Raw genomic sequence first — 12,899 nt, 5'->3', positions numbered from 1 at the left:
AAATCAGGAAATCCCTGAACACAGTTGGGCTGTGGAATATTCACAGGCTCATCCTGTTTTGACTCACTTTACTGCCCTCTTTCTTGTTTTCCATCATTTAGTCCAGGTCAGTATTTGTGTATACTGTATATCTAAATACTGTGCCTGACAGCCTTGGTAATGTCAACAGTTCATTTAGCTCTCCTCGGAGGGTCTGTGGCTAAAATTATAGGACAGCCTCAACTTAATACTTGCAGTCAGTGATCATCTTTGAGGATCTGGCCTGGCCATTTAGAGTGACCTATGTTAAAACGATGGCAGGAGCCTGGACAAACCACTGAGTCACGGTGAAATCCACCCAAATTGCTTCCTCCTTCCTTCCCCTCTGTTGCTCTCTATGACACGTACTGTAAATCGAGCAGGCGCACATGCAAAGCCCCCAATTGGAGCTCAGACAGGGGCCAGCCACCATGTTACAAACTCGTCGCCTATGTCTGGCATCCTGACAAATATCTGAGGCACTCACTTATCCGGAGTATGCCCTCACACACATGTGGCAACAGAGCTGTGTGTGTGTGTGTGTGTGTGTGGAGCTTGTGCTCTGGTCTGGATCACCAGCAGAGCCTAAAAAGCACGGACAGTGCAGGTACTCCTGATCTTTTCTGACAGAATCAGGAAATTCCATTAATGCCTCCCAGTTATCAACAATGTCAGCTCTCTTTAAGGATTTATTCCCGTTCCATCCGACAACTCTGTGTAACGGTAGACCCTCACATAGATGAAGAGCTCTCAGCTGTAGCTCTTCATGATCATCTTGTTATTTGGACTTTTACCTCGTTATTTTTGGCGGAAAGCCGCTCTTCTAAGAGATCAATACCACTGAGATGGGATCAATGCCGTTTGGATGACTTTCTGCCAAAAGAGCTACCAATTCCTGTTCAATCTCAACATATTTACCACTAAATAGCCCATGAGGGACAGGCCCCACACCATATGGCCGCAGTCTGGTTACAATCTGCCGACTCTATCTGTCCAGTCAGCTGAATGAATAGACACTGAGCGCCTCATGGTACTGGTCTCTACAGCAGCAGAGCTGTTGGTCATAGACACAACATGTATGATGGTCTGGGCTGTTAATGGATGGTTCGTTAGTTTATGTTAGTCACAGGAAAACCAGCAATTTCATATTAAAAAATGACTATTCAATTAAATGATAACGAATTAAATGGGTGTTCTATTTTTTTCATTCATCTATTTTTATTTAATCTAAGGTATGTGTTAATGGATCAGAAGTTCATTTATATTATTTTATTCACAGATGAAAAGTTAATTATACTGTTATATCATTGCAGTTAATTTATTTTATCCAAGTCCTCTATGGAATTCCATTTTCTGTGACTGGTCCTCCATAAGTTAGGTGAGAAGATCGAATGAAGCCACATGCCAGCAGATTATTTTAACATTAAGACAGGAAACCACTGTCAAAGCTAATGAGGTTATACCAACACCTCTGAGGCTCATTAATTAACACGTTTGATGAATCTGTACAATTTGTCATTTTACTACGGGGTGAGGTGTCAAAGTACATTTTCTAGGAATTTAACTGTAGCTGTAGCAATGAAATATTCCACCAAACAGCCTCCAACTGAGAATTGTTGTTTTTAACGCTTTGTTTTTGTGCAGATAAAAGGAACAAGGGAAGACAAAATATATTTTTAGTTGAAACAGGAAAAGCCTCCTGTTCTGTGATGTGTCGTCTCACAAACAGTCAAAGTGACATCTGACTGACATCAGGCTCAAACTCACATCTCCAAACTAATTTGATTCAAACCTGTGATGTGCTGAAGCTATACCCACACATACAATATGTGAACAACAAGAAACATGCTGCATCAGCGCTGCTCTGTCTCTCCTACACACACACATAGAGAGAGAGAGGAGTTAATCATCACTAATAACTCGTCTGGATGAGCACCAAGATTTCTGTGTCACGTCTTACCCCGAGCTCTCTGAAATCCCTTCTCTGCAAACCCTCCTAGTGCCAAGTATGGAAACCAAGACTGGGCCCAGGCTTTGATGTGGACTTTTAACCTCGAAAGAAAATGATCAGGCTTTTTCCAATTGAAAGCATGTTAGAGATGTAGTTTTAGAAGTTATACTCAGCAGCCCTCGGCCCTTCCGCAGTCTAAAAAACGCCAGGCTCTCCAGCATGTAATGAATAATTTCCTCATTTTATTCATTTTTTAAGTCGGGAACATCAAGGTCCAGGTCTTGCTCACTGACCGAGCCCTGTCCACCCGTCACATCTCTGCTGCACCCACATCACATTTAGTGTCCTCGTCCTTAGAGAAGTCTGGATTTACCCCCAAACAATAAGCATGAGCTCCTAAACTTTAGTTTTTAAAGGGACAACGAGGAGTTTCTATTTGGTTAAATTTGGTCTCACGTTAATGTGGATGAATCTCCGCTACCCACACTTGTTAATGGGCCCATTTTCGATAAATATATCGTTTTGTCTCTATCGTTATTTTGTTATTATTAGTGGTGGCGGAAATGCTGGTCGAGCCGACCAGCTTTCTTTACTTTCGGTTTCATGGCGAGTCATGAGAATAACGCCGCCGAATCGCCGTTTATGGTCGGAACTACGACGGTATGTGATCGTCTTCGAACCTCTGACTTTAATTCTTGATGAATGAAAACATGAGTCTGTCTTGCGCCGGTCAAAGAATTTCACGGTGTGCGCGGAGGCTCATAAATGTAGTGTGAAAACGCTTCGCTTTTCCAAAACTCCTCGTTGTCCCTTTAAAGGAATTATTATTTGTATATATTTATACATACACATTTAATTTTACATCTTTCAGCAGCCAGGAATAGGCCAGTCAGTTCTAGACCTATAGGTTATTCATGACTGGAGTCAAGTAAAACATTTTATTTAGAATTTTATATTTTGCATTGATGGAATGTCAGTGCTTAATAAATATTTTCATAATTTTGTAATTTAAATTATAAATTATGTAAATTATAGTGAGGTAAGTACACAGTCGAAGCCATAAACACAATTGTATTAAAAATTAGCATAATCATTTCTTTCGGTGTTTCGGTTTTCGGCCTCTCATTTTCGGTTTCATTTCTGTGCATCCCTAGTTTCAACAAATCAGCTGTTCCGTGCTTTTTATTGTGTCTGACATCTCTACTATCTCCACAGTAGCACGGCTGGCAGGAGCCCGGAGGGGGCAGGAGGAGGTGTGGAAACCCCCTCATAATGACATGCTACCAGATGTAAGAAACTGAAATCAGCTCCGAGCACAACTGCTCCTGATTAACAGAGGGCGTTCTTGTGGTAATAATAGCTGTATCTTATTTGCAGCATCACTGTTGATCACTCACTCACACCCAGTCTAGATAAGATCTGCTCTCATCCAGGCTGTGTGAGCTGTTCTCTTATCTCCTGACTGAAATGAAATGACTATTTTCATAAACATCATCAGACCAGGACACTGAAAAAAAACCCAAAAACAATCTATACTGACATCAGCCAAAAGGCATTTACTTTATTTTCCTCTACCTGTTTGAGAGGCTATACTATATGGTCACCGTATGTGCTGGATCTGGGGTCTTGTCTCCTAGGCAACGCATATACAAACACCGCTGTGCAGCTCGCCCTAATATCTTCTTATTATCATGCCGATGTGTCATCAGATGAGTCGAATTCCACTTCGCTGCTTCTTCAATATAATCCACGCACTGAGATTTAGAATAGACGAAGATTAAAGAGGAAAACAACAAACTCCACATCTCATTGCAGAAGAACAGATCAGACGGATCGTACAGTCACTAACCCTCTTCAACAATCATCTTTAATGTTGTTGTTTTTACCCTGTGAGAACTTTACTGTACAGTCTCGCTGCTTTTATTTCTGCTCCATCACTGAAACTTAAAAGCCTGTCTGCTGCTGTCCCCACGCTGAGAAGCTTTTAGACACATTTGGAGTTGATTTTAATATTTTAGTTTGATATCAGGGCTTTACTTTGGGTCTGGTTCCTGCCATTTATTAGTCCAGGAAATCCCTATGTGACCTGACAGGCTGCACTGTGATGGTGTTGTCATATTAATTCACATTTGATACCAAAAAAAAAAAAAAATCTCAAAAGAACAAACTTAATCTGCTTTATATAAGTTTCGCTCCCAATCGTTGTCATAGTATGTTTTGGATGGGTCGGGGTCGGGGGGCGTGCTTCGGACTGAGCTATGATCAGACACCTGAGGTTGTCCGATGACTCTGCCTTGTGGCTATTTTTAGACGGTAATTGCCCCTTTGTTTCAGCCTGGTAAACAAAAGATGAATCCAGAGCGATTATCTGGTTATGACTCTCAGTGGGAGCGCAGCCTCCGGCTTTTTCCTCTCTGACCGACAGCGGCTCAGCCACATGTAGTCCCTTGCCTGTGTGCCATGCCGTTAATGAAACCCCCCCTAATTATTTTGCTAAGCTGACAGCATCCCGATGTTTGATCGATGGCGGTCTCTTTTGACCTATCGCTCCACTCCGTCAGTATCCAGTGAACACACAAGCAGGGAGAGAGAGAGAGGGGGGGAGAAAAAAAAGCGTTATGGTTCTCTCTCTCTCTGTCTCTCTCTCTCCCTCTGGGCACCATGTGACCGCCACAGATAAAGATCATCAAACAGGAAACGATTCATGTGCTGCCCTGAGCTACGGCACCCTGCACTGAGGGCTCTTAGGACTTATCCTGTTGATCTAGAGGAGTCTAAACACACAATAATAATATCTCGTCAAAGCAAACAACCACTTTAGCCCCACAATTGGTGAGGACGGAGCCATCATTTCCAAAAGTACAGTATCTTAAACAGGATGACAATTAACCCATTTTCATGTGCAGCCTCCCATCCAGACCTCTGGCTACTGGTCTAAATGTTGAACCACGGCCTCACAAGAGCCATGATGGTGTTTTCCTACATAGTTTGTAGCTGGCGTGTACTGTAGGCCTACTGCCTGGATGGCGGCTCCAGTTCACGGCTCCTGCACATGGCTCTCTTATTGACATTTGAAGCACGCACATGCCGTTACCATTTCTGGAATGTGAATATATTAGTGTTTGCCTTTCAACCTCAGCCACCGTCGTGGGTTCCTGCCATGAAATTCTTTTTTAAAAAGCCGGCGCTGAATCCTTCTGTGTGTCGAGTTGAAATGGATTTCTGTCTGGGGAGATGTGTCGTCACACCCAGCTTTTTTTAAACTATAGCAACACTGCTGCAGCTTTCTTCACTACTCCCCTCGCCCCCTCCCTCCCTTTCGCCTCTGACTTCAGCCAACTCATCAACAGGGGTCCCTTTTATCTTTGAGGAAAACAGGTGGTTATGAGTCACAGGCGCATACGATGAGAAGGATTCTCCCTCCATGTGTTTTCTATCTGGAATGCCGCATTTGCCGACGTGCTCGCTCAGGTTTTTTTGGGGAGGGACGCGGGCGGATATTTCTGGTGACGCCTGCTGCAACGCCACTGAAAACACCACCACCCACTCCTGCTCAGCTGTTTGGGATCATTCCACAGCGAGGGTGGGGGGGTGGAGGGGAGGGCATGTGCCGCTTTTGACTTTATCCCATTGGAGGGACTGTTGTCGCACAGACATCCACGTGGATTTAAAGATGATTACAAAATTCTGATTTCATAGGGAGTATACCGGTAATTACACAACTCCCCGTTAGGCCGCAAAACATGAGCGAGCGCTGCATGGATTCCTTCCTGCCGTCACATTTGAGCTGAGAATGACAGCCATGATATGTGTTTGGCCACTAACACCTCTCACCGAGGGGTGAAGAAGTCCTGACATGTTAGACAACAAATTCTGAGCGGCGAGAGACTCCTTCCTGTGTTCATCTGTCCTTGTTTCATTCCGCCGTTTACTGTCTCCACAGTCAGACTGTATGTGATTTGCCCGTGGGGGCTGTACATGCCATTCAGAGAGTGCTTCAAACATTTGCTCGCAAAGCACTGGGTGGGTAGAGGGAAACATCCCACCACGACATGCAGTACCTTCCGAGGGGGAGCCATTACCAGCAGTCATCTCGGGTTGACTCCACCGACCGACCACGTGAAAAAGGGCCCGATGCTCGGCTTGAGTTTAGACAAATATGGCCTCTCCGCATGAGCATGGCAACTATGTGTGAGTTAGGGGGGGACCAGCAGAAGGGGAGGCTCAACAACAAGCCAGTGGACGGATCTCTTCCTTATCTTATCCATTCAGATGAAGCGGGGGGCCTCCAATTGGATTAGACGTCCATGACAGGAAACAATGACGACGTCAAAGTCATGAAAATGTCAGGAAGCGTGACAGCTGATTAATTGTGATTGAAAAAAGAAAAAAAAAAATCCAGTAATAAGGTCTCGGAATGCGCAGATGTCTGCAGGTGTTTCTTATAAATGTCAAAGCCGTGATCTCAACGTTTATATTTTCTCAGCACTAATCCACTTTGAGCATCTTCCAAGCTCTCGCATATCTTCGCCGTGCTCTTGGCAGGAGGCTTCTGGCAGATGTCCTCTTACAAAAACGGTATACCGTACTGCTTTCTTTGGAATATTTTTAAGTGAAATGGCTCAGGTGAGGCCAACAATGAAAAATGTCAATGCATTCCATTAGATCAGATTGGAAGGCCCCCGCTGTAAGCATGTGCACTTAAAATAACAATGGCTCTCGTCTTTGGCCTTGCTGACAGATGACTGGGCTGATATCTGCGGCTAAGTTGAGTCGCGCTGGGTTTAGCCCTTCACTTGGAATGGCTGGAGCTCCGCGGCCATTAAGATGATAGCCACCCGAAGAATGCCATGAATTGAAAATAACAAGCACCTTTCACGGACAGAAATAACACAAGAGTGTGACCTGCAGAATGAGAACTCACTCACACACTCACTCACTCCTCTCTGAGCCTCTCACACCGCTCCATGAAACTTCAAACGCTAAATCGGGAGCAGACCTATTCCAAAATACAAGAAACATTCAAATTACAGTCAGTGCCTATTAGTAACCACAGCCTATCAGCACAAATTAGTAATTCATGACACAGCTTGTGGCCAGCTTCAGTCAGGCCAGATCTGTCCTGTTTCTAAAGACGGCGGTAGCGCTGGCTGGGAGCCAGTCGGCCACATGGCTAAGCCCTGTCCAGCCAAGACAAAAGAAATTCTTAAATCTTTGCCATTTCACTGCCCCCTCCTGAAAATGTCAATTGTGCTTCTATCGTGCCCTGCTACAAATTCACTCAGGGGGACATCATAAAGAGTATAGGCTACTGACTTTGAAATGTATCGTTCAGAAGGGGAAAGCAAAAAAAAAAAAACTGAACACAATCCTGAGAGAGACAGCAACAGATTTCAAACAAGCTCCACTGCTATTCCTAATTAAAGCAAAGAGAGAGAAAAAAGGCCAATTCACACATCTGAGAGATCACACGAGGTTCTTATGCATGTGCTTCCTTTTGATCTGCATGTCTTTCCTCTCACACCTTTGCTTAATCTATGTCCAAGGGGGAACGAGAGAAAAACACAGTCCACCTCTAATCATGTCAAGCTGCTACACCCAAAACTCACTTATTCATGCAACCAGAAAAACTACCAGGCCTATAAAGTAGGCTACTTTGTGGTGGAGATAACTTGAATCTTGAATCACTAAATCAAGTTTTTTTTTAATGACTTCATGAAATAAAGCTGGGGCTCAGACCATTACAACAAAAATACTAAGCAACCATCGCTTCATTATATCATTAACCTACTTTTTAACCTGAAGCAATACTAAATTTCATGTGTGTAAATTATAACTTGACATTTTATAGCTAATAATAGATGATATTTAAATAAAGTTTGGGAGCAGTTGAAGAATGTTTATCAAAATAAAAGTACCAATACATCACATAGCCTCTACAGTATGCGGTGTGGTTTTCTACTGGTTTAATAACAGGTACTAGTAGGCTATAATAAAAACAAATTGTCGCAGTCTGATTTATCTTTGCCCTTCCGCCAAATGTAAACGAAATTGACTCGACATTAACAGTGCGCGGAGGGATTTCCACCCCGTGAATAAATGTTTAAGTTTTTCACAGCCTGGCTCTTACAGGTGTGCTCCCACCGCCTGAAACCACATCGAGTCCTTCCACGCGGTGCTGTGTGTGCACGCGCGCGTGTAGCTATATCTGTGTGTGTATGTGTGGAGTGGAGGGGGCACTGAGGCGAATCGATTTTCCAATGGCTGTTTTCTGTTTATCAGCTCGGTTTGAAAGGGTCCAGCAGCAGCAGCAGCAGCGGCGGCGGCGGCGGGAGGAGGAGGAGGAGGAGGAGAGGGAGGAGGGGACAGAGGACGCTCTCGCTGGCCTGGCTGCTGGCTCCTCCCGCGGGCAGCCTGCTCTGTTCCACCGCAGGAAAAAAAAACCGTTATCTCGCATCACTACTTCCAACATCTCTGCCACCACCGCGCCTCCAAACCCGCGTTAAATAGTTAACGGCAGCGGCTTGAAAACTGCCGTTATTTATATTTAATACACCCTGACAAAGTAGAGTTTCTCTTGCTCAACTAGACAGGCTGAAACTTTTTCCCAAAGTGAGCCCCCCCAAAAAACGTGGTGGCTTCACCAGTGGATTCACAAATGTGCCGCTGACTGAACTGAAGCAGGAGCGGAAAATATAACTTGCTGTGGTCATTTGAGGCAGTTTGTTTTCCATACAACAACATTATATCGTTAAAAACATCAGCGGAGCCACGAATCTGGTCCGCGGTCGCTGTTTGAATCCATCGCTCGACCCGCCAGTCACGCTGGCAACAATTTGTGTCAAAAATGGCGACTATGTTTTTCACTTCATTAAGAGAAGTAATGAGAGTATTTACTTCACGTCGGGAGGACCGGACTGTCAGTCCGTCTGGAGTTTACCGTGAGTTGCGTCCACACAGAGCTACTTCACAGCCTCAGTCTCATTTCCACCACACGTTGGTGTAAAACCTCGACCGATACAGAAGTAGAAAAAAGAGAGAAATATTTGATAGCCACGGACCTCAGGGAAAGAGCAGGCAAGCAGCAGCCGGTTAAAAATGATTTTTGTACTTACAGTGAGTTGAGAGGAGAGTCAGGAGGCAAGCCAGACGTGCTTTCGCCATCTTGGAGTCGATGCAATGCTCGGTGTGACTGGCCGTACATGCGCAAAGTAGCTTAAAGAGCTTTGGTGTCGATGGAGAGAGGGAGAGAGACGTAGGCAGACACTAGGAGAGAGAGAGGGGGAGCGAGGGAGAGAGGGAGGGGTGTCCATTATATTGGGTTTCCATAGCTACCGAAAGCATCACTCACACGGACAGTAATTTATAGTTGACACGGTGTGGGAGGCTTTTTACTCTGTGGCCTTAGACTATAGGTGGGGAGCAGCTGGGAGCTGAGATAGGAAAACCAGCAGCTTCCAGTCTGACGGTGTGTGTGTGCTGTGGGGTGGAAGAGGTGAGCAACAAAGTGCAGCCTGTTAACACACAGACCACATTCCCCAGTTTCCCTCAGTAACAGCCTATGAAGTGGGGGGTGAATTGTCAAAACGCAGTATGACAGTCTATAGGTGAGCTGAATAAGTGGAAAACAAGATGCAAGCTTTGTCAGTAAGAATATTGCAAGGTCAGGGGTGTCAAACTCATTTTAGTTCACGGGCCACATACAGCGCAATTTGATCTGAAGTGGGCGGACCAGTGAAATAACAGCATAATAACCTATAAATAACAACAACTCTTACGTTTTTTCCAATTTTTTTTAGTGCAAAGAAGTAAGCCTACAAATGCATTATTAACATGTTTTACTTTTACAAAACATTATGAACAACCTAAGATTTCTTGAGAAAAATATGTACTATAATTGCACTAATATTATGCCTATTTTGTAATTTTCACACTTGACAAATTCATCCTGTGGGCCGAATTGGACCCTCTGGTGAGCCTGTTTTGGCCCATGGGCCGTATGTTTGACACCACGGTAACACTTTATTATAATTACACACTATTAAGCATTAGTTAAGCATAAATAAATACTGAATTCTTCATTTATAACACATGAATACTCATTATTATATAGTTAATAAATACAGTTGCTTATCATTTCTCATCAATTTTTTACTGTGTTTATAAACTATTAATGAGTATTCATGCGTTATAAATGATGAATTCAATATTTGATGCTTAACTAATGCCTAATAGTGTGTACTTATTATAAAGTGTTACAGACACCCCTGCTATAGATCCAAGTTGTAGGCTCCTATACAGTAAAATAACTGCAGAAAGGTTTGGGGCTCTTGCACAGCACATAAACCATCCACATGTACTTTATTCTTGTCATGCACCATAGGCCATTTCAGCCACCATAGAAATATGTAATACGGTACAAGTAAAGCTGGGCCCCCTGCCTGTCTACTGAGACCAATAGCACACGTCCCTCTTTCAATAAAATATTCACTTACTATTTTTTCACCGACTGTAAATCATGGCCATGTGGAGGAGTGTGTAGGTCTGCTCAGTCATATGTCGGATCCTGGTGACAGGCGCTCCAGCCACATCAGCCCACAGCTCTCCTGCCGTATTCACCTGATAGAATGACCGCCGAGTCCCGTCTTTGTCACAGCAGATATGGTTTGCGCTGCATGCCTCCAGTTCTACTGACATTCATTGCTTACATCAAGCAGTTTTCTCCCTCTGGAGCCCTGTTATAACTCTGTGATGACAGCAATGCAGCCTGGAATATAAATGCTACTCAAACCATGCCTGTGACATGCTGGCCAAACAGCTCCACATAAGGTTTTACCTTAGTGTATCAAGCACTACATCTGTAAAAGTCTGTTCTGACATGATTGCACCACTCACTGCATACTTAATTAATACAGTAATTATGTCTAAATATAGAAGTAGCCTATGTCTAATTATGCTGGCATGTATATGAATGTGTTACGTAACACATGTAAATATGTAACACAAGAGATTCTAATGTGAATCAGGTGTGGTTGTTTTCACCACTACGCTCTGCTTTTCAAGCTTGTATTTGAAGTCAGTGTGTGACAGTTTGTTACATTAAAATATATCATATATTTACCTTTATAATGCAAAGATAACAATGAATACAGAGTTTCTGAAGTTTTCAAAAAATCCATCTCTTTTTTAAATTGGTAATCTAAACTTAGTCTACTGAGGGAAACATATGCAATATGTTCAGACACCCACACAACACCAAATAATTAATTACAATTTAATTCTGAATATAGCCTACTATTACTTAATTAATCCAGTAACTGGATGTGGTGTTCTCTTCAAGGCACTTTTCTTAAAAGCATCTCACTGTTGCAGAGTTACATAAAACAACAGAAAATACCATCTTCATGCATTAACAATAGACACATGTGTGTACTAGAGAATTACCACTCAGCTCTTAAAGTACACTCTTGGATAGAATGAGTGTATAAAGTTTGTCTAATGGAATAACATTATCAATCAGACATTATTTTACCATATTAGCAGTTGACAGCATAAAGTAGAGTTTAGCTTTGGCTGTTTCAGTTCCACAGTGTGCTGTTAATTTTTACTTTTATTATTAATTTATTTGAAAGCTTTATCCTGTCATCGCAGCAATGAACAAAAATCTACCCTGCTAAATTTTAATAAACTAAACATATCAAATCATAGTCCTATCATTACTTGAATGATTCAACTTCAAATCTTGATAGTGGCACAGTTTAATAATCCACCACAATATGGAAATACAATTTTAGGGTAGCTCAGTATGACATATGACATAATATACAATATAATCCTCAATATAAGATCCTAAAGTGAGATTATCTGAGATGGATAATAGACTCACAATATAGAATATAAAAATAATGTGAATTAGAATAAAAGATTGAATATTATTATATAGAGAATATTATTAAGTGTGCAAAAATTGTTGTTGATTTGTCATGTAACTGATGACACACAAGTGAACCACACCTTTACCTTTCCTTTCAAAAACTCTAAAAGACAAATACAGAAGATGAATTTAGACCTTCACTTCAGCAACATGTGTTTTTTGTTGTGGATCCATGAGAGACCTTCACATCTGCTGTTCATTAAAACATTGTTTGGAAAACACATTCCTCTCAGTCTCATTGTGCACTGACTGAGGTTTATTACCGAACATCTCAACCATCGTTGTTCCTCATAAACTTGCAGACTTCTGTGGAAGGCTGGGTCTGCCCCTCTATGACGTTTGCCTGGAAAACCTGGTAGAAAATAACTGTGTATGATCATGAAAATGTTTTTTTTTTTTTGTTCATCTTGCTGAGGCAAACAGAATTAGACCAAAGGGCTTTCATGTACTCTGCTCCCACAACCCACAGGGAGATGGATGATGTGAAAGTGCAGAAGCCAGTTGAGTGCAAGTTTAAAATGATATGAAGGATGTCAATGCAAATTGAATGTGAGACTAAGACATTTTTTAAATCTATTGCGTGTATTTACCTGTAGTTGACTTGAATTGTGCTTGTGCTCAAAATTTTTGTCATTGTGTTACAGAAAGTGCACACAACCGAGCTGACGGTTCTTGTTTCTTGACCAAGGTTTAACAGTTAACAAGACCAGTTGCAATCCAAAAATATTGCTGGTTATATGTATCAATGTCATCTGTTTCAACTGTATTTATTTATTTGACGTTTGTGCTATGTATAGCTTAAGTAATCTTTAATACAGTATTGGGCCTGTCTCAATATGCACACTCGATCACACGATTACACGCTTGGGCATTTGGCGTGCACGTTCATGGGCTTAGTGTAAGTGCGCAAGTGTGTCCCATTTCTCCACCGACCAAAAGTGCAGCGCGCTTGATTTGCACTTACACCGCATCGGAGCGGTATTTGGCCAAGTATAA

General features: G+C 42.5%; 1 protein-coding gene across 1 annotated transcript in view; it reads right to left on the bottom strand.

The window, feature by feature from the left end:
* The window catches only part of jam3b (junctional adhesion molecule 3b), a 40,227-nt gene extending 31,077 nt beyond the window's left edge, over nt 1-9,150 (bottom strand). Inside the window, exon 1 of the mRNA XM_083987170.1 lies at nt 9,085-9,150. Coding sequence (XP_083843296.1) covers nt 9,085-9,133 — 49 coding nt within the window. The 5' untranslated portion in view covers nt 9,134-9,150. The remainder of the gene's footprint in view (nt 1-9,084) is intronic.
* Between the last annotated feature and the right edge of the window lie 3,749 nt (nt 9,151-12,899).

Source organism: Trachurus trachurus (genome assembly GCF_905171665.1).
Source record: "Trachurus trachurus genome assembly, chromosome: 14".
Classification (NCBI taxonomy): domain Eukaryota; kingdom Metazoa; phylum Chordata; class Actinopteri; order Carangiformes; family Carangidae; genus Trachurus; species Trachurus trachurus.
The sequence above is the reverse complement of the archived record's forward strand: the minus strand, read 5'-3'. Positions and strand labels throughout refer to the sequence as shown.